At 47.2% G+C, this 22,159-nt stretch overlaps 1 protein-coding gene across 4 annotated transcripts in view; it reads left to right on the top strand.

Annotated features, from left to right (window-relative positions):
• The first annotated feature begins 5,387 nt into the window (after window positions 1-5,387).
• Window positions 5,388-22,159, top strand: part of IGSF3 (immunoglobulin superfamily member 3) — a 92,808-nt gene continuing 76,036 nt past the window's right edge. For 2 of the 4 annotated variants that reach the window (XM_070487130.1, XM_014848258.3), the window contains exons 1-2: window positions 5,388-5,543; window positions 6,212-6,877. In XM_070487130.1, coding sequence (XP_070343231.1) covers window positions 6,835-6,877 — 43 coding nt within the window. In that variant the 5' untranslated portion in view covers window positions 5,388-5,543; window positions 6,212-6,834. The remainder of the gene's footprint in view (window positions 5,544-6,211; window positions 6,878-22,159) is intronic. The other 2 variants (XM_014848260.3, XM_044748929.2) reach the window with 2 other exon arrangements.

The raw sequence follows: 22,159 nt of genomic DNA, 5'->3' as shown, positions 1-22,159 counted from the left end.
TTTTTAGCAAAGGGAGGGAGCCCAGAGAGGCAAGAGCACGGGAAGTGAGCCAGAGCTGGGTGTAAGAAGTGGATCTAAGGCTGTTTTGGAGTTTTTAAAAAAATCTGAATTGCTGAGATTTGGAAAGAGGAACGGAGAGCAATGAAATGCTCAAAGTTTGGAGCTGGGAAGGGTGGGGAGCCTCTTGACCATGGCGAGGACTAAGTTTAGAGTGGAATATTAGCGGAAAAGACGAGCATTTCTAATTCTTTGATATCGGTGACAAGCTATGTAGTTGAGGAGCTTATCAATCAAACTCAGAAATTCACTTGCACAGAGGAGATGGGATCATGAATTTGTGAAAATCCATCATAAAATTTTAATCTAGAAGAGCCCTTAAAAATCATTTAGTATGGTCTCACACCAATGTTTGGAGACTGAATCTTCCAGATGGGGTCTGAGAATCTGTATTTTGAATGCTTCTGGAGTAATTCATGCACAGCCAGTTTGGGACCTTCTGACTAGTCTAACCAACCTCATTTTACAGAAGAAGAAACTTGGATCCAGAGAGGTCAACAGACAGCTTAAGTAGCAGAGCCTGGACCAAAGCTAGGATTTCTGGTTCCTGGTTCCCTGCTCTTTGGACTGTGTGAGGTTCATAACTAGAGAGGAGAATAGCTAACGAGTACTGAGAACTAAGTCCCAAGTATTTTTGCTAAGTTCTTTCTGTATATCACTCATTTAATCCTTACAACCTCCTGGGAGGGCAGGTGCTATTGTCATCCCCTTTTACAAATGAGGAACCCAGGGTGAGAGAGAGAGGGAAGCAACCAGAGTTAAGCATCAATAAGCACAGACCTGGGGCAGAAACCCAGGCATTCTTCTCCAGATCCACTGTTCTCTGTCAGCTGGAGAATAAGCGAGCACAGCTCCGGGGTTTTGTGGAGGAAGGAGAATGTGAGCTGAATAGAATCTTATGTCCCCCTGTGGGATAAACTCTTCAGAGTTCCATCGGGCGCAAATCCAGACCCCCCTCTAACGCTAGATGGCGCACCTCAGGTTCTGAGCACGCATCTGTGGGGAAAGCCTTAGGGGACTACCCCTTGCCACCCTGATCTCAAGATATAATAGTCAACTCTAGTTTTTTTGTTTTCTTTAAGACAGATGGTGTCTTGTGTAAGCTATTCCTGGTCTCCAGCTCTGGGGATCCTCGCCTGTGTAGGAGGGTAATCACCAAGAAGAAAGTTTGCTATCAGGAGGATTGTTCAGCAGAGCTTCTAGCTCTGACTTGGCTGTTTTGTGAGGCGGGGAGCGCTTGCTTTTTCCACTTGGCATTTCAAAGTGCATTAGGAGCAATTAACATCGCTGCTTGTGAGCACAGCAGCAGGCTGTCTTTAGGCAAAATGCCTTGCCCTCAACTTTCTTCCATTTGACAAAAGAGAACTTGTCTAACGCCCCCTCCTTTTTTTTTCTTTTTAAAAAAACAACTTTATGTCACTTGTGGTTTTATATTAGCCTTTTGATTACAGCTACAACAGGTCAGGAGAACTTAAACTGATAGAACCACTTGGCCATGTCTTATTCACAAACAAATTTTGTGTTGTTATTCCCCAACAGTGTTTAATTTATTTTTAAACACTAGCTTCCAATGAATAAAATTAGGAAGAATTCAATGAAAATCTTTTCAAGAAAAGTGAGAAATCAGCTAACACTGGACCTTCATTCCTAACTGTAACACTTTGCTGAAGTTGTGCTCCAGCCCGGCTTCTGTAGGCTTCTGAGGTTAACTGCCTGGGGAGAATTAAGGAGCACTCCAGAATGTCCAAAATATCCACCTGATTCCAGGCCAGCCCAGGAGAGGCTTCAACATTCCGCGTAAGATGGTTTGAAGCAGGCTACTAATGTTTTCCCCGGGGACCAGGCGCATTTGCTGACTAGGGACTTGCGTCTCCTCCTCTCCCTTGATGCTTCTCCTTCCTTCACTCTCTCTGCCTGCGGGTGATCTCCTTGAAGGGCCACCATCCTGCCACTGCTCCACACTTACTTCACTCAGTTGTTTCTCTGACTGCAGGGCAGAGGCAGATTTTCAATTGCACTTGACTTTCCCTGCCCTACAGTTAGCACCATTCTTTGACTATCTTAGATGGTCCATCAGTGTGGGAATTAGAAAGACACTATGCTGGGAACCAGCCATAACATATCTGGGGTGGTGATGGAAGTCAAGTGACAGATCACCCAGAAGGATGCAAGGGGTCTAGGTGGTAGGAGGTGGGGTAGGCTGAGAAGGAAGGAACTGCGAAGCGATAATTGAGTACAAGGTGCAAGGATGGAGGAAGCGGCCCCGGGGAGAGGCCTGGGGAGTGAATGCTTGGGAAGTGTGGTCTTGGAGAAGGGTTAGGCTTCTTGGTTGGGTCAGAGAGCTCCAAAGTAGGCTGAGGTGGATCTTCTGAAAGTCTCTCCCCCTCCATATCCAATTCTCCAGAAAATTCCATTGACTCCACTTTCAAAATGCTTCCAGACTCCACTCATTTCTCATAACTTGTATGTCTCCCACGCTAGTCCTAGGCGTGGTCATCTCTCACCTGTGCCACTCCAAGAGCCTCCTTTTTAGTGTCCCTCCTCCATCCCTCCCTCCTGGTGCTCTGTCCTCCCCTGCAGTCAGAGTGAGCCATCCAGACTTCTCCCCTGGCCTGTAAGGTCCCACAGGATTTGGCTTCTGCAAACTCTTTGAAAACCCTCCTCCTTCTCCTTCTCTCTCAGGCCCTTTCAGGCACATCAATGCACCTTTAGTTTCTGAGCACGTTAAGGGGCTTTGCACTTGCTGTTCCCTAAGCTTGGAATGCTCTTCCTCCAGAAATCTCAGAGGGTCACTCCCTCCCTCTAATCAGGTCTCTGCTCACACATACACACAGGATTCCCTCATCCCACTTTTCCTCAGAACATGTCATGTTGTGTTATATATTTATTTGTCTCATTGTCTGTGTTTCCCACCAGAGTATAAGCACCCTGAGAGCAGAGTCTTTTCTTGGTACATGGTGGATGCTCAGTAAATAAATGAAGGAATCTAGTAGGTAAAGAGAAGTGAGAGATGCCAGAGTCAGGCTCGTCTTGGGGGAAAGGTAATGTTTAACACACAAGAAGAGATTTTCAATACAGTACTTGGCATATGTGATAAATATTCAATTAAATCCAATTCAAGTATTTCTAGCATATTTATAAATATATTTATGTATACTTATTTATACTATATGCAGATCACAATGCCAAGAGTTGTTTGGAATAAATGACAAAGGGCAGATCCTGCTGGCAAGGAATTTACAGCTAAGGGAGAGAGGTGAAGGCAAATAAGATCCTTTATTTCTGTATCCCCCATAGCACGGTCTTCATTGCCCTGTACATTGGGGTATTATTATTATTATTTTTTTTTGTGTAAGTGAATCATCAGTCTATTCCTTCACTAAATCCTTTCACTGTCATACTAATAGGGTGAAAAACGTCTTATAAACCCAGAACCCCTTTCCGAATTCTGAACTCCACTCCACCTCCACCTCAATTGTTTTTTGGACCTCTTCCCTTGCACGCCTCTTGGGGCATCTCAAACTCCATACATCCAACCTCATCCTATGTATCCTGATCTCAGTTGTTGAAGCTCAGCTGGTTTTTCTGCCCCATTCCTCACCCTCAACCTAGCCTTCCTCAGAGCCCACCTCCCCATATCAAGGGGACCTGCTCATCCCTCTCCCTCCTTGTGTTACTTCTGTGGTCCTGGTCACCATCATCTCTTGTCTGGATTTCCAGCAACATCCCCTAGCCTCCTGCAGAACCCCCCTTTCATCCCTCCCCATACCTAGGCCAAAATGGTCTTTCTAAAATATACATGTGATAACAGCACTGCCTTACACTGAACTCGCAGGGGCTTTGCTATGGTGCTGGGCTCAAGCCCAAACCCCTCACACCACACAAAGCCCTCCAGGTTCTGGCACCAGATTACTTTCTTTCTTTTTTTTTTTAAGATTTTATTTTTTTCCTTTTTCTCCCCAAAGCCCCCGGGTACATAGTTGCACATTCTTCGCTGTGGGCCCCCCTAGCTGTGGCACGTGGGACGCCGCCCCAGCGTGGCTCGATGAGCGGCGCCATGTCCGCGCCCAGGACCCGAACCAACGAAACACCGGGCCACCTGCAGCGAAGCGTGTGAACTTAACCACTCGGCCACGGGGCCAGCCTGGCACCAGATCTCTTCTCTGCCCATTTCTTGCCACTTCCGTACAGCCTCGTTTGGGCCTAATAGTGATTTCTGGTCCTCTAACTGGGCCACTTTCTCCTCTCTGGGCCTTTGAAGATACACATTCCACGGCTCGTGGCCCCTCCCCTCCCTCCTCTTCCTTCCTTTGGTGCCTCCTTCTGCTCCTTTGGATTATAATTTTCATTTTCTCTGACAAGTCTTTCTGGCACCTGGCCTGACCTAACCAAACCCCGATCTTTCTCATGTCCCGACCCCTCAACACAGGGTGTGGGTCCTTGCATATGCTTCCTCAACACTGTTCTTTTCTCCCCGTACTTGCTTTGTTGTCTCCCCATAGGCTGCCAGCTCCAGGAGAGCAAGACTATCCTATTCCGCCTTGGTCGCCTTGTGACGGTGCTACCTAGCCAGTGTGCGTTCCATAAGCACTGGATGAATGAAAATGCACTTGCTTGGATAAGACTGTTCCTCATAAAATAATTATAGCTTACATTTACTGAGCGCTTAGGATGCGGCAGGCACCTTTCTCAGTGTTTTACAAGCGTGTCATGGCCATCTTACATAACCATATTAAGTAGGGGCGGGCTCTTTCCCTATATAACAGATGGGGAAACCGAGGCACAGAGAGGCTAAGTAAGTCGGCCAAGGTCCTCAGCAAGGAAGTGCAGGAATGGGGGTTAGAACGCAGGCAGTTTCCAGAGTCCAATTCCGTCTCGACTTCTGGGAAATTCTGTCCCAGAGTGAAGCGCGATCTGGGGTTCCACTGCTGTTTATGAACAGATTCCGTTTCTGCAAAGGGCTCTGCTTTTGTTTCCCGGACAGAGGACGCGCTCCCCTGCCGCCCTCGTCAAGGCTCCTGGGTCCTTCGCCGGCCTTCGGGAAGCGCCTGGCGGCTCGCCCCCGGCCCGGCCGTCTGCGTGAGAACCCCGCAGGAACTTTCGGGGCTGCCGGCCCACGCGCCAGCCGTGCCAGGTCCTCGGGTGGCCCCGGCCGCCGGCAGCAGCGGGCGGGCGTCGCGGCGGCACCCGACGCGCCTCCCCGGGCCGAGACCCGCCGCCGGCTCCGCAGGGAGAGGCAGGAAGGGGGAAAGGACGCGGGGCGGGCCCGGGGGCGGAGCCTCTCGCCGCGGCCGCCGCCTCACCCCGCGCTCCGCCTGCCCGGGTGCAGCGGGCCGGACTGGAGGGGCGGGGCCTCGGGCGGGGCCGGAGCGCGGCTGCTGGTGCCGCTGCGGGAGGAGCGGGAGGAGGCGGGCGTCCCCGGAGGCGTGTGCCGGCGCGGACGGACCGACGGACGGAGGAGTAGAAGACGAGAGGGCCGGCGCCAGGTCAGTGTCCGGTGGGAGCGGGCGGCACGGGGAGGGGCGGCGGCGAGGGGAGCCGGGAGCCGGCGGGAGGGAGGTGGGGAGGGGTGGCGGCGGGCCCGGCGCCGGCTCCGCTCGGGGGTCGGCCCGAGGGCCCTCCTCTGGCCGGTCGGGCGCGCGGCGAGCGCGCCCCGGTAGCAGAAAGCGGAGCCCCGGCCTCCCTTCTCCTTCTGTCTCTTTTCTTTCCAATCAGCGAAAAATAAACACCCAGGAAGGTAAAACAATAGCGGGGCCACCTGGGACGCGGCGCGCAGAGCTCCCACGTTTGGGGCGGGGGCCGGGGGTGGAACCGGGAGTGGCAGCCCCACCGCGGAGCCCCTTCCCGATTTGCCCCCGCGGAGGGTGGGGCTCCCCGCGGCGTCGGGGCTCGGTAGCAGGCGAAAGGAATTCCCAGGAGTGAAGCATTTGCTGAAAGTATTGCAGGAACAATCGGGCTTCCACAATTGTCCTGCTCTGGACAGGGAAACTGAGGCGGAGGCACGTGTAGCGACTTGCCCAAGGTCAGAATGCCAAGGTTGACTGTCGTGGTCCAGGAGCGGGACCCCGGCGTCTGGACCAGCTCAGCGCTCAGCCCCTCTCGGTTTGGCGGCGATTGTGTTGCCTTTGATAAATCTCTGTTGTGTTTGTTTTAGAAATCTGCTGGCATTGTGGGACCGCTTCAGGGCTGCCGAACGCCAACTTGCTTCGTGTGTTCTGGGCAGGTCTGGGGCAGGTGGCAGCTTCCGTGACCTAACATCATGGATGGAGACCGACTCTTTGCTGAAGAAATCAAAACAGTCGATGCCAGCCGGGGCGATTTGGCTGTCAAAGGTTTTGACAAAACCTGCTCTGTTCCCTCTGGGGAATCCGAATGAGGGAGATTACAGACACCTTCACTGGGAAGCCAAGGACATTTCTGTATAATCAGTGGATGAAAGGATTTTCTCAGACTCTTCTTTTCCCCTTTTCCTTGAGGATTAATCCACTGCAATCTACAATTCCAGTGCAAACCTCAAGGCACACGATGTGCCAGAAGCCTAGAGCGCTTTCCGAATTGTTCTGGACCCTTCTTTAGCATAGGGGAGTTTAACACCGGCCACCCGCCGCCCCTCCCCCCACTCCCTCCTGCTGATCTCTTCTCTTTAACCTGTTTTCATTTTCTAAGTTCTGTTTCCAAAATTGTCCTCTGGAGCTATAAGTGGATTGCCAGACATGAGAGATTAAGTACTGGGAGAAGAGGAAGCGCCCTGGGTTGTGTCTCCTCTTGGCTGCCGACATGAAGTGCTTTTTCCCAGTGCTGAGCTGTCTGGCTGTGCTGGGTAAGTGGCGCTGCTTATCAGTGCGATCGATGTGAAAGTTTAACCTGCTGTTGGTTCGTGCAGTTCCTTGTGGTTCTTTCCCATCCACACTCGGCTTTGGGGGACACCGGGAGGCGGCCGGTGTGTGTCACAGGTTGGAATAGAGTACCAAAAGGCCTGTTTCTGACCCTTCCACTGGAGGAATGGTGGAGTAACACGTTTGTTGTCTTTGAGAAGGAACATTTACTGTCCTTAAAGTGTCTGTCCCAGGCCTTGCAGTGAGGTCCCCCATCTGCACATTGGTGGGCTAGGGACTGCATGTGGATCGTGGGCTGGTTTCTTGTAGTATTATAAACGTGGGGCTTCAGTATCTTCACTTCTGTGTTGGTCCGCATTAGTTTCTAATCCGAAGTGGCAGCATTATTTCCACTCTGTTGGGAAAGTTGGTTTGGTGACAATGATGGTGGTTTTTTTGAGGGGGAGTAGGTGTGGGTAAACAGGGAGTTGAAGGAGTGCTCTGCCTGCCTAAGTGGTCTGTAGACCAAAAACGTTTGAGCATACTAGTCATGTGTCCCCTCCCCAAGGACGCTCTGATAGGCATAGTTCTGGGAGGAAGAGAGACTGGAGGAATTGAAGCTGCCTGGGAGGGGAGGTATTAGGATTGGTTTCTCTGCCCCCTACAGAAGGTCAGAATGCTTGGAGTGGGACAAAGAGACTGTGGCCCCGAGAGGCGATCTCTTGTCACCTCTCTTAAGGATTCCCTCCCCACTGAAGAGGCCCCTCTCTGCCTAACACTCATCCATTCTCAAATTTGCCATTGAGCACCGTCTTAAATGTGGTATTTTAGGACACGTCTGGAGTCTAGGAAAAGTTCCCTGGCCAGAATCTGGTGCATCCTATCTCTTTCCATGAAACACATGAGCACACCCATGAGCACACTGCCTGCCCTCTGTATGGCCTGGTCCCTGCATTCAGAAGAGGTCGTCACTGCTGCCTAGGGTGTCTGCATCTCGAAATCTAGGTGACTTGCATTTATGGAGCTTATTTGTGACCTACTGGCAGTGGAGATTGTATTCATGCGTTGTCTACACCCTTGCAAGAATTCACAGATGGGTGGAAGGAGAATGGACTTTGGAGTTAGAGAGCCTGAGTTTGGATCTCAGCCTCACCGTGATTGATGCCTGAATCTCAGTAAAATGGGATGATACCTCCAAGGGCTATCTTGACAGTTAAACACACTGAGGTGTTCTAATCATCTTAATTGCTTTGAAAAATGTCTGGAACACATAATAAAAGTGTTCAGTCAGTGGTTCTCAAACTTGGGTGCATGTTGGAATCACTGAAGGAGCTTTTAAAAATCCCGGTCTCCAGGTAGCAACCCCAGACCAATTAAACCAGATTCTCTGGGAAGGTGACCCGGGCATCAGTCTTTCAGCTCTCCTGGGTCATTCCAATGTGTAGCCAAGTTAAAGAACCGGTGTGTGAGTTCCTTAGTGCCAGCCCTTTCGGCTCCAACACACACACAGACGCACCGCCTGGCACCAAGTTTAGTCAGTCTTCTGTCCAGGTGTGGGTTGGGCCGCAGTGTCTTCTGGATGCTCAGGCAGAGTCAGGAAGGCAGGTAACCCTCCGTTTGCCAGTCCTCAATGCTGAATTGGTATTTGTTACACGGTATTTGTCATTCACTTAGTGTCTGGATTTAAATCAGTAATTAGTGATTCATGTGGATTCAAGAGGACAAACAAGGAAAGCCCTCTGGGAGGTTTGGGCATGGGGTGGGGTTGGGTGGCTACTGTGGGAAAAAGCTGAGTGGAAGGGTGGGGCCCAGGGCAGGAGAAAGAGCCGCCAATGGGAAAATAAGGAATTGTGACATTTGTGCCTTTTGTTTCTTGTGGCTGCGCAAGAAATGTCAGGCTGCCTGCTGGTCCCCTTGTGGTTCCTGCTCCCGGCCGCCCTATGCAGTGGAGCTTGGGCCCTGACACCGGGCACTGTTATCTTCCCTCCATCCCAGCCTCATGTCTAATGAGGTACCGTGGAGGAAAACAAGTGTTAGGGTGGTGCTGAAGGGGAACACTCACAGACCAGACGCAGGTGAGAGTGGGACAGTTTAGAACTGTGGATGTGCATTGTAATCTCTGCCTGGTTTTGTGAACCCCACTGATGAAATCTCGTCTTTTCTCCCCGCTTGATGATTCTCAGTGGGGCAGAAGGGAGCCTTGCCACTACCTTTTTAACCTTGGGGAGCGGAAGGTGCTTGGGGAGGGAATAAAACCCACATTGGGGTCTTATTTCCTGCCTGCAGTCTAGTGTGGTCTGATTCGTGCGTCAGCATTCTTGTTGTGTCATGCAAATTAGTGTGTAATGTGAATTTAAAGCAGCAAAGAATCCCAAGGTTTTATGCCCCTGTGGGTCACACACCTGGAATAAAATTTTGTTTGTAAAAAGTGGACTAAGGCTAAGTGCTCTGCAAAGTGAGACTGATTCGGGTGCCATCCTCTAGAAATGGCAATTTGAGTTAGAAAACCCTCTGACAGTATGTGAGGGGATATACAGGGTCAATCTCCGAGATTCCTGCAACTCCCTCGACATCATTAGACCTGTGCTTGCTGTTCCTCTCCTTTGCCAGTGTCTAGGAGTTGGATCAGGTTCCACTTTTCCTGCCTGTCTGGGTGCTGATCCTGCCCATGTCCTTGTCCTACTGAAGCCACTAGGGTACTGATTCTTGTCCTCTTGACCACTGTGTCTTGTTTCTTCCTATTGCAGCTCTGGTTGCCACACCCAACTTGGGAGCCATTGGCTGCCACGGCCACCCTTGTTCCAATTCCAGAGCCCTCCTGAGCCTGGGCCTGGTTGAGCCATGAGGATAGTAAGCTGTCCACTACCGAGAATGTGTGGAGCCAGAGGGGCAGAAGATGAGAGAGAGTAGGGGCTGCTGTGAATGTGGCATGAGTGCGAAAAGAGGGAATGTGGAGAGAAAGGTGGTTGAGAGGCTGTGCCTGTATCTCGGAGCAGCCTGTGTGAGTGACAGTGACATGGAAAGATGACAGCAAAGTGGGAGAGAGAGAATAGGATTTGTGTCTGCAAGACAGGAAGGGAGTAATCAGGAAAGATGGATATAAGCTTTAGGCACATAAGGCAAATTTCGATTTTTTTGCATAGCCGTGAAGTATTATGCCTCCCAGACCAGTGCTGATTTTGCAAACAAGATGAAATAGCTTTAAAAGTGTTAGCAATGAAAATGTAGGAGGTTCGGACATCTCTGGATCAACACAGGAGAATTTGTAGATGCTAATGATCATTTGTGTGCTTCTCCAGTGGGAGAGAATTTCATTTGTAGAGTTTGAGAGGCCTCTTGTTTGAATAGGATGGGACTGAGGAAGTGATCACTTACCTCCCAGTTGGTTAGGGAAGACTTCTTAGGGGAGAGACCAGAGGGTGCTTCCAAAAGAGATTGAAAGGAACTTTGATGTTCTGATGGTAGTGAGCTCAGAGGCAGGCCTGGTGTGATCAAAGGCAGGAGAGAAGGAAGAGGCAGAGGAGAGAAGTGAAGTGGCTGGGGACAGGCGGGGGAAGGCTTCTGAAGCAGGAGGTTGAGGATCATGATTTATTGATGAGCCGACACCTCTGTCCCAACAGTTGTTCCAGAGGTAGTGCACTTCCCTTTCCTGAGGACCATTTTCAAGGATGCCAGAGAAGGGAGTTCTTGTCAGAAGGACCAGACTGGTTAGGATGCCATTCAACTCTGTGTGCACACATCACTTCTGCTTACATCCCCATTGGCTAGAACTTGATCATGTGACCATACTTTGCTGCAAGGGAGGCTGGGAAATAATATCCTTACTTCTGAGTGTCCAGCTAAAAAGTGGGGGTTCTATTACTGTAGAGGAAGGAGAGAGCAGATTTTGGAGGGACAGCTGCTGGTCTCTGGTGTAGTCACAAAGCTAGTAAGTGGCAGAGCAGGGTTTTGAAGCCAGGACCATTTGGTTCAAGTTCTGTGTTCTTCCCTCTAACAAACTGCTCCCTCTGTGTATGCAGCCCAGCCCCTGACCTCTAAGAAACCTTGTTGGGAAGGCCTGAGCTAGGTGAACCCACAGTTGTTACATGGGAAGCAACATAAATCAGCATATAATTAAACACTCAATGTGGTGGTCTTAGCAGTAGTACTGTAGTGTTTATAGGATGCTTATGTGCCAGTCACTGCTAAACACTTTATATAGCATGCCTTTCTATGTAAGGTGCTTAAGGACCAAGTCTGTCCTGTTCATTACTGGAGCCCCAGAACTCAGCCTTGTGCCTGGCACAGAGTAACTAGGTGTTCACTTAATTTTTTGTTGAATCAACAGTTTCATGAGGTTAAGTGCTGTTTATTGGCTCCCTTGATCAAGATGAGGAAGTTTAAGGTTTAGGGAATTTAAGTCATTTTGCTCAAAAGAAAAGAGCTAGAAATTGGCAGAGCCTGGATTTGAATCTAAGTTTGGCTGGCTATAGAGCTTTTGATCTATTCCACCAAACGGGTTCTAGGCCTTTTTTGTGCTGTGGTAGTCTGGTAAAGCCTATGGACTCCTTCTTAGGATAGCATGTTAAAATGCATAAATAAAAATAGACAGGATAACAAAGGAAATCAATTTATACTGAAATATAGCCATCAGATTATGAAAAAACAAATCTGTGATATAGCAATATGCTTTTTTAATAGCACATTAAATAACAAGCTCTAACAGCAGGTCTAACAATTACTGTAATTATGGCATAGCAAAGAGTGAAAATGACATTTTGAGGTATCTACACCAAACTGTGATGTGTTATGAAAGTGTATGTGATTTCTATTGTGACAAAGTCACAGGTCCTGCAGACATTACCATGATGGTTGCCTACGTTCATAATCAAAGGAACAGTTAACATTTACTTGGAGATTAGTGGAAATAATGATGTAATTTTTTTTCCCCATTCAAATTCACATACCTCCAGAATTCCGTCCGTGGACCCCTGTGAAGTTCAAAGTCAAGTTCAATGTAGCTGGTAGTCGTTGGGAAGAGGACTTGGGCTGGGCTTCAGGAATGGGCAGGGTTTGACTGGGGAGGGCATTCCATGCTCAGCAGAGTCCTGAGAACGCAGAGGAGTCAGCAGTCATAATGGTGATAGAGTGGCCCTTTAGGGTTTGGAGAAATGACTGTCACTGGTTTTAGGGACAGTTCATGTGGGATGATGTGGACACAGAATTGGCTTAGATTGTAATGAGTTTGGGATTTGGGCTTAGATTGGGTCTCTGGAGCCCAGGCAGACCGCTTCCGCTGAGCCCTGGCCTGGGAACTAAATGAAATGGCTCCACTTGCTTTCCTCCTGTGGTCCCTGGCCTTGTGCATCCTGAGTTCTGGCTCCTTGATTAATATTTTCAGGTTCCTTTGGGAGTTTCTTTCACCGTGATTGGACACGTGTTTCTTCGCAGCTTCAAAGTGAGCACAGCTATTCCTCGTAAAGAGTTGGTTTTTAATTTAAGGAAATTTAGGACACCTGTGTGTGAATGCCCCTGATTTTCATAGAAATGAGTGGTTGCATCAAAATCAAGCTTATATTTGTAGAAAAATCACATATTACCAGATTCCCTCATCAAGAATCCTTTATTAAGTGACTAATTGTGGGCCATTGTGGCAGGTACTTAACAACGACCATGGCAATGGACCTCCCTTGACCGGAATCCTCAGTTAAACAGGATTTTGTTTTTATTTATTTATTTATTTATTTTTTGAGGAAGATTAGCCCTGAGCTAACTACTGCCAGTCCTCCTCTTTTTGCTGAGGAAGACTGGCCCTGAGCTAACATCTGTGCCCATCTTCCTCTACTTTATATGTGGGACACCTACCACAGCATGGTTTCTTACTAAGTGGTGCCGTGTCCCCACCCGGGTTCTGAACCGGCGAACCCAGGGCCGCTGAGAAGGGGAATGTGCGTTGCGCCACCGGGCCAGACCCTGTTTTTATTTTTGAACTCCACCTTTCAGGAAGGCAAAAATCACAAGATGTGGTAGCAAGGATTTGTTCTAGAAATTAGCTTCCAGGCCACAGTCAGCCCAGTCTCTACATCTTCCGCATCTGTAATTATAGTAGCAGGAGAGAATGATGAGCCTCAGGGCACTGCAAGATCGTAAATCAAAGATTAAATTATATTAACTCTACCCAGGCTGGAAAGTGGTCAGATTTATTTTAAAAAGCTTTATAAGAGGCATTATAATAACGAGAGTTGAAGCAAAGTTTTTGCCTAACCGTCTATTAACCCTCTAATTAAATTCGCCCAAATACTCTATTCCCCATCATCCAGGTGACCCGAGCTCTGCTGAACACAGCCCTGGTCCTTGCTCCCTAGGAGATGATAATCTCAGGCCAGCAATAAAACAAATGGTAAATCACTTTGCAAATGGACAGGAAGACATTGATATTATGTACTCTCTGAGGATGGCGTCTATTAGGGAAAGAGAAGCGAGGCAAGTTTGTTCTTGTTTTCAGCTCAGCAGGAGAAGTGAGGGAATTCTCTGTCCAGGAGAGGGACGAAGCTGGAGTTGCTCATGTGTGGTCAGTCTGGAAAGGCTTTCTGGAAGAGCTGGCATGTTAGGCATTTCTTAAGTAAGAGAAGAATGAGGTCCAGGCAGAATTGTGGGGTGTAGGATACCCTGGGCATGTGGGGCTGCTTTGAGAAGGCTTCTAAGCATGGAGAAGCCTGAGTGTCAGTGGGCCAGGGCCCTAAAGATGCTGGTTGGTAAGAATTGGAGCAGTTGGTTGGCAAAAGGTCTTGGTATTTGGGCCAGAGACAGATGGAAGATACCAGAGCGTTATTAAGTGGATATGCTGGAGGACCAAGGGCAGAGGTGACCAGGGAGAGCAGGAGGTGTCCCTGGAGTGGGGAGTTCAGGAGGGAAGTGAAGGGGACATGTTCTGTATCAAAAGAAGAGCTTTTGTGTATCCATCAAAAAAATCATCAGGGCAAGAACATTCTAACAAAACTGTAAACTCAAAGAAGCTCATATCCAGTCTTCCAGTGGTGCCTCTTCCCCTCATCTTCAGGACCCTGCCCCTTTTTAAAACAGGGAAAAAAAGTCTGATACCAGTTTATGTTTTTTCCCATTATGATTCTTTGATGTGGTGGAGTATGTTAAGTTGGCATTATTTTTGTGGATTTAGTACTGTTTTTCTTTGTAACACCTGTTTCCCCATACTCCGGAGTGCTGTCCATGCCTCCTTTTTCATGATAACTTCTGAGAACACCGTCTCTGCCCTCACAGGGCACTGGATCCTGCCTGTGGTATGTTGTTGACAGAGACATGTCATGAGGCGAGCTTCCAACTTCCTTCTCACGGACCCCTTTTATTAACTTCCTTTTCCCCAGGAGCGCCATAAGTTTGAAATCTTCTGTCTCCCAGACAGACAGCAAGTATTAAATAGTAATCAGTCTGTTTTCATATGTGATAACCAGTGTGATGGCTCACACTTGATATAGTCCAGCTCTAAAACAAAATTAGCCTGGTGCTCAGGGTTGCCGAGGACCAGAGGACACACTTAGGCAGGTGGTGTCATTGTTAGGTGTTTTTGAAACCTCTCCAAGTGTTACTTTGCGATCTCTAGGGAGCTTGGGTAATCTAGGTGGTGTTTGGCCATTGACTGGTTACGTTGGTGACCTTGATTGACTTTGCTAGGAAGGACTTTGAGTAGGAAGAGGAACAGGAGGCTTGGAGGTGAGAACCATCCATTGCCTCAGGTCAAACCACGCCTACCCTGTCCTGGCCAGGTATAACATACTTCTTTTTTTTTTTTAAAGACTTCCAGAGAATGAAATTTCACAACCTCTTAGGTGTAATACCCCCATCAGGAAATCTTAATTTTCCCTGAAGATTTGATTTGAATTAAGTCTTCATTTAAAACAGCAAATAAAGTGCTTTATGGTAAAATCTTATATAAAAGTAAGGTGATGAGAGATTGGTTTCAATTTCAGAGAGTAGCTTGTATTTGTTTGTATGTTTGCGTTAGTTTTTTGATTTTTCTTTTTTTTGACATATGTAACATGTAAATGTAGTTCTCTTGTGAAAACTCCAGGCAGTTCAGACAGAAAGTAGAATGTGAAGGCTCTCCTCTCCATCCCTTGTTGAGTCTGACATATGCTCTTCACAGTTTGATATAGATTCTTCCAGATCTCTTCGATAATTTCTATGCCTATACTCACACAAATGGAGATTTTTTTTCCTGACGTAAATGGAATCATACAGAGCATATTGTTCAACAGCTTGATTTTAAAGAGGTGATTTACTTCGCTCTTTTTTCAGATTTAATTTTATGGCCATATCAGAACTTATTTGGTTATTTTATAGCTAGTTGAAACTGTAATTTGTGGACTCGTTGGGGAGTAGTGAGCCTCACTCGATAGCTATATAACGGAATAATTTTGTCTTGCTGTATCAAGAGCAAGAGTCATAATAAAAACACTACCCTTAAATTTTAATGCATTTAATGAAAATAATTGACTTGTTTATTCTGAATATTTTCTCTAAAAATGTAAATTTAACAAATTAAGCACATGTATTTTAGCAACTATTTTAGTTATAATTTTGAAATTATGTTGAATTAAAATAAAGCCTGTTTAAAACTTAAGAGGACAACCATAAATTCTGGGTTTCATGTCTAATTCAGTCAAGGGTTCTCGTTTGTTCAGAGACTAGGAAAAAACTGAGAGAAGTTTTCCTGCATTTTCAATTCCTAAGTGCTTCCTCCATTTAGAATGAACTGGACTCGACTAACCTCTAAGGCCATGGCTACCAGACATTTAAGACCTTCACCCCAAGGAAGAGAGCTTTTTTTCCTCCAGCCCTGCAGAAGCAGCGATGGCTGTAAAAGATTATCATTTCAAAGTGCTGGGTTGCTTCTCAAGTTCACTGATATGACTGTCTTTAAAACCCCTGGAGCAAAAGCAGGTTTCTTAGATGATTCGCCTTTAGACCTGATTTTTAAAACAGTTGCTACTTCGGGGGGATGGTTGTTGGATTCACGTATCACAGTCAACCCTTCTTAAACGTCAGGGTTTGACCTGCTACCACCCATCCCACAACCACTGTTCTGTTAGAATCTACTTACGATACTTCCCTGAAAAGACTTTGCCTCGGTTCATTCGGCAAATATTTGAGTGCTTGCCACAAGCAGTCATTGTTCTGTTATCTCAAATGCCAGGAATTAAAAGCTAAAATCATGACGAACATTTTAAGTAGTCGCCTGATATGTATTTTTAATCTTCAATAAATAGAAAGATTAATTAAAACACTCTGACATTAGGGAACTCTTTTCTATTCCTAAGGTAAGTCTTTTTTCTATTACTTAACATCTTTTCTTCCAGTTTTGTTCTCATCTCTTCTTTAGCCACCATGAATTACAAATACTTTGGGCAGCTCTGGTGAAGGGCCCTTTAGGAGTAAGAGATGAATACCAGTGATGGAGGGAGATTGGGAGTGTTGGGGGGGTGGGGGTGGGGGGGAGGCGCGGGTAAAGGCAAATTCTTTCTTTTGAAAATCTGCAAATATCCCCGGTCTTGGAAATGTGGAATGTCCTTATTAACTGCTGGGGAAATTGTCTGTCTGTGGGAATTGGGAATTTCATACTTAGTTCTGAATTTCTAGGAAGAACAAAAGAGAAATAGAGCAATCATGTACTTCCCATCAGACAGGAGATGGCATCCACACCAGGCTTCCCTGAGGACCCCGTGTTGGAGGTGTGGTGGTAAGGTTGATGTCTCTCCCACCTTGTACTTGGCCTCCCTAGTTCCCTACAGAGTGACTCCTCTTAGGGGGCCGTGGGAGGGGAGGCTTTGGGGACAGCTCAGGGTCCCACGGTTCGGCCTGTTTTCCAGGAGCTGCTGTGTCAGCTCAGTGGGGTGTCAGCTCTTCCAGATCTCTACCTTGCCAGGTACCCTCTGCCGCCCTGGGGTTGGCCCTAAGAAGGGAAGGATCTGTACTTTTCTCCACTGTCACTAGTGCTTCTCCCTTCTCCATGAGTCCTCTAGGTCTGCAGGTCCCAGGCAGGTGGTAAACTGTGCCTGGTGGAAGTTGCCTTAGCCCCAAGGCAGGTGGCCCATGTTCCCCAGAACCTCTGTGCAGGGTCGTCCTTTTGCCAACAAGCCCCACTTCTCAGAGGCTTTTCCGCTTTTTCTCATCGGTTTTGTTCCACAGTGGTTTTGTGTTGGTTGGGAGATGGATGGTCTGTTGGGAATGCTGCTTCCCAGATGGACATGTCTGTGAGTCTATGAGGAGTGCAGATAGAGTCATTCTAGGCTCACCCCCAAACTAGACAACTCTCTGTGACATTGTTTAGAAATGATTTGCTGAACAGTTTCTTAATGTCTTCTGAAGTTTCGGTACAAAAGATAGCTTGCTGAACAGTTTTGCAATCTGTTTCTGGTATTTCATTTCAAGAAAGCAAGATCACCAAGCACTCTGCTAGCTCTTTCTCCTTCCTCTGTGAGAGCGGGTGATGGCCTCTTGCCCGGTGTTCTGGCACCTCTCTGGCTGGGAGGAATGACGTCCGTCACTCCTTTCTCACTCTCATGTCGTGAATCCAGCTCTTAGGACTGGCTCTCCACCCTGAGCAGTGGACTTGTAGAAGGGAGAAATTAGATCGAGAGCTACTGTGCCTCTACGCTTGAATTTATTTTGGAAGAGTCTTTGCAGATCTCATGCTTATTCCTCTTGTTTTAAAGGAGAATTATTCTGGAGGTGATGAAAAGACTGTGATAGCCTGGGTGGTGGGGGAGGGGGGCGAGTGCAAGGAGGACTGGAAACCGCCCCTAACTGAAGGGAAAGAGACTCTGATGTACATTGTCTTTGTTTTAATGAAAACCTGACGCAATACAAAGATTTGCCTTTCCACTCTTACCCCCACTGCAGAAGAGCTGTGATTTCCCATATTTGGAATTTGGGGAGAGCCAGGCCTTATTTGAGGACAAGGCCAGATTCAATCTTTGCTTTGGGGGAAAGTAAGTATGAGAGCCTTGAGGGCTGTGGTATTTATGGTGAATCTGTGATTACTGTATGTGCCTCCTTGTCATAATTTATTCAGCAGCCCTGATGTCCTGGAGCTGGTGCAGTGCCCATCAGTAATCTGACTCTTGTTTTCTTCTGCATATTTTCCCTTTTGCAAATATATAGGCATTTGGCTTTAATCAAGTAAGCTTTTACTCTGTCATCTGTAACCGGGGTGACTGAAGTCATGTGGAGGATTTTAAGTAACTAATCTCTTAAGACATTCAGAGCATAATCTCCGCCAGCCCCGATCATCCTGCTTGCATCCAAGAGATTTGCAAAGTTCTGCAAAGGAGGCAGGACGGGACTTTGGCATCCTTCGGAGAGACCGGGTGTCCTCCTTGCTGGCAACAGGTTGTTTGTCGCTTTTGGTGTGGGGACAGGGCCTGCTGATCATCTGCTCTGTTAAGAGCATTCAAGATGCGCCATGAATGTGACCAGTGTGTTACTAACTCTCTGTGCTGGGACAGAGAACAGTGACAGGCCAAACATGCATGATGATACTGTCCGAGCTCATTGGTGTCTGTGCAGTGTGTCCAGGGCTGGTTCTCACAGAGATGTTGCAAAATAGATAAGGGGTCTGCTGGTCAGTGGTGTTCACCGACGCTTTTCATTAAATTATATCGGGTCAATCAAAAGGTCAGGGGTGCAGGATCTAAAGTTTTCACGTGCTTTGCTTATAATTTGAATGTGACTTCATATATGTGTTGTTGGTTAGACTAAACTGGACTACAGTTGCTCTTCAAATTGTCGTTTCTTCATTTTCCTTTTTCCACCCGCTTTCTGATGTTAGCTCAGGTTCTTGCTACCAGAAGTGTCCTGCAGAAGAATTGGGTGACTATTGCTCTAAGTGCAGCCTTTGATACTTTCGCTTAACGAGGTGATAAAATACCTAACAATGTAGACTAATGAGGAGGGTTAGTTGGAATTAGTAAAATGTCTGAATTACCAAATATTTTTCAAGAACTTCATTGTTATTGCTTTAGTAAACACTGTAACTCAAACTAGGCTAACAGAGTGCCTAATAAAGATCCTTGGGGGATCCTGCTTCAGGAGAGCAATAAGAATGATTTGCAATTAGCGTACCAATTGTTTATGTAAATGGCGAGTCTGAAATACTAGATTGTGCTTGAAAACAGTTTGTTCTCTTAAGTATTTTAAATAGTCCCTATGAAACCCCATGTATGTATGCTGCTGATGGTTTATATGTGGCATAAAGACCTGTTTTGCAAAGACCTAATTCAGCCTTATCAGCAATATCAGCAATTCCAAGCTAGTGAGGTCTCTGATCCTCACCTCCCAAGATTAGTTAGATCACTCTGCCAAATGCTTCCATAGCCCCGGTGCTTGTCACTTGTAACATGAATTAATAGGTTTAACAAATATCTAATGTGTTCTGCCACATGCTTGGCAGTGTGTTATGTGGAGGAGACGCAGTCATCATTCTTGTGTAGTTTATAGGCTAGCAAGAAGTCAAGCAGTTAACAAATAAATACAGTAGTCCCCCGTTATCCACGGGGAATATGTTGCAAGACCCCTCAGTGGATGCCTGAAACTGTGGATAGTACCTAACCCTACATATACTGTTTATTCTGATGCATACATACCTTTGATAAAGTTTAATTTATAAATTAGGCACAGTAAGAGATTAGCAGCAGTAACTAATAATAAAATAGAACAATTATAACAATGTACTGTAATAAAAGTTATGTGAATGTGGTCTCTTTCTCTCTCTCAAAATACCTTGTTGTACTGTATTCATCCTTCTTGTGATGATGTGAGATGATGCAGTCCTATGTGATGAGATGAAGTGAAGTGAATGATGTAGGCTTTGGGACATAGTATTAGGCTGCTACTGACCTTCTGATGATATGTTAGAAGGAGGATCACTGAGCCATGACGATGCTGATGGTTGGATGTCAGGAGCGGACAGTGTCAGTGGTTGGGAATCTGAAAAAGGGATGATTCATGTCCTGGGTGGGCTGAAGCTGGACGGCATGAGATTTCATCACGCCGCTCAGAATGGCATGCAATTTAAAAGTTAGAAATTGTTTATTTCTGGAATTTTGCATTTAATATTTTTGGACCATGGTTGACCACGTTACAGTAGCTGAAACTGTGGAAAGTGAAACCGTGGCTAAAGGGGGACTATTGTACACGTACAATTAATTACATTAGTGAAGCTAGACTGTTCTGGTTTTGTTTTATTTTTGAGGAAGATTAGCGCTGGGCTAACATCTGCTGCCAATCTTTCTCTTTTTTCGCTGAGGAAGGCTGGCCCTGAGCTAACATCCATGCCCATCTTCCTCTACTTTATATGTGGGACGCCTACCACAACATGGTGTGCCAAGCGGTGCCATGTCTGCACCCAGGATCCGAGCCGGCCAACCCCGGGCCGCTGAAGCAGAACGTGCAAACTTAACCGCTGTGCCACCGGGCTGGCCCGAGATTACTTTTTAATTAATGGTTTAAGGCACTAGACTGTAAGTTCCATCAGGACAGGGATTATGTCTGAGTTGTTGGTTTTGGTGTCCCGGACCCCTCCTTATTCTGACATACGGTTAATATTAGGTTGAACCGAATGACATTGCCCTGTCTGTAGGTCAAAAATGGTTGAATATCAGCAGCGTCATACGGTTCTGATGCTAATAGTTCCCCAGTCAGTATGTATTGAATGCTGAATACATGTCGTAATCAATGAGTTTTTATAACAGGCTGCATTTAACACAGTTTTCTTTAGCCAAAGAAATGCCAGCTACAGAATTGGAAAAGGAACTCCAAAACTTCAAATAGCTAAAACTTGTGGGCCTGTGATGTAGACAGGGCATCAGTGGGACTTTAGAGCCTTGTGCTCAGTGTATTTTCTGTGCAGTTCTTGGTACACTTCCCAGTCAAGAGTGGAGGCGTGGGCATTTGGGGTCTGGAGTGCCGTCAGTAGCCCAGAGAATCTGGACGAGTGTGCTAGAAAGCTGAGATGGAAGGCAAAGGCAGGAGCAGCGGGCCCCAAGGAGGAAAGAGGGAGGAGAGACCTAGCAGCACAGCTGAAGGAGCCGTCCCTCTGATCCTGAGTGAAGGGAGCGCTTGATTTTCCGACGCAGCCCTCCTGCATGCAGGGATTCACATTGTGCCCACCATGGGCTCAGTTACTTGCTAGGCGCTGGCATTCCTCACTGTGAGTCTCCTTTGTGCCTGATCGGTTGTGGGCTGGAAGCAGACCACTGGCCCATTGGAGGCAAGGGTTGAACTGAGGAGAAGGCCCAGCTGGGCCCTGCTGGGAGGAGCCCAGCACTCTGGCCTGGGGCCTGCTCCCTCTCTGTGGAACTGGGAGTCGGGCCCAGCCTAGGGTTTGGACTAGAGTTTCTGAAATCTCCTCTGCTAACTACTTTTTTGCATCTGTTTGGATTTTATGGCCCTCTTTCCCGTTTCTATGCACAAATGTCCAATTGTGCCACTCTATTATAATGCTCACTATTTTCTCACACCCACAGGATAATTTCTAGTTCAGCTCAATTCCACAGCTATTTGTTGAGCATCCTTATGTGCCAGCACAGGATGGGGGTGGCTAGTAAGGGAAAACACAAATATGTGACATTGTCCCTGCCTGTGGCGGACACTCTTGGTTGCCTACACAACAGCTATTCTTTTCTGTTCTTGACGGCAGAGCCCTGATTTGGCTTGAATGCCACGCCTCTCCACCCTCACTACTCAAGGAAAGATGACCCTGCTTCCAGCTCCAGGGTGAAAGCTGATTGATCTAACCTAGTCATGGAGGCCCATAGTTTAGACATGGGCATGTGACACAGTTTTGGCCAGTGAGATATGGGAAGTCTCCTGTGGGGATTCTGGGAAAGACGTCTTCTCTCTTAAAAAGAAACACAGAAGAGGGGACAGCTCCTTCCACTAGCTTCTTGGCAATGAGGCAGCCATCTTGTCACCATGAGGAAAGCAAGTCTGTTGAGGCCAACACAGGGGAAAAGATGGGAAGAACCAGGTCCTGATGACAGAGCCGTGGAAGACCGAGCAGACTGGCCTCCATCCTTCTTGTCCTCGCTGTTTGTGCCAGTTGAGTTGGTGTTTTCTACTACTCGTAGTCAAAGGCAATCTGTGTTAGACACTCCCTCAAAGGAGCAGGAAATAAGATTGATTTTTATAGAACAATACAATTCAGATTATCATCAAAAGGTATACTATAGCCAGAGCCAGCGCTTAGCCCTGTGGTAAGCCAGAAGGGAGAGAGGTGAGTACGTTGGTGGGAA

The sequence above is a fragment of the Equus asinus genome, chromosome 16 (genome assembly GCF_041296235.1).
Source record: "Equus asinus isolate D_3611 breed Donkey chromosome 16, EquAss-T2T_v2, whole genome shotgun sequence".
Lineage (NCBI taxonomy): Eukaryota > Metazoa > Chordata > Mammalia > Perissodactyla > Equidae > Equus > Equus asinus.
Note: the sequence above shows the minus strand (reverse complement) of the source record. Positions and strands in the feature narration are given on the sequence as shown.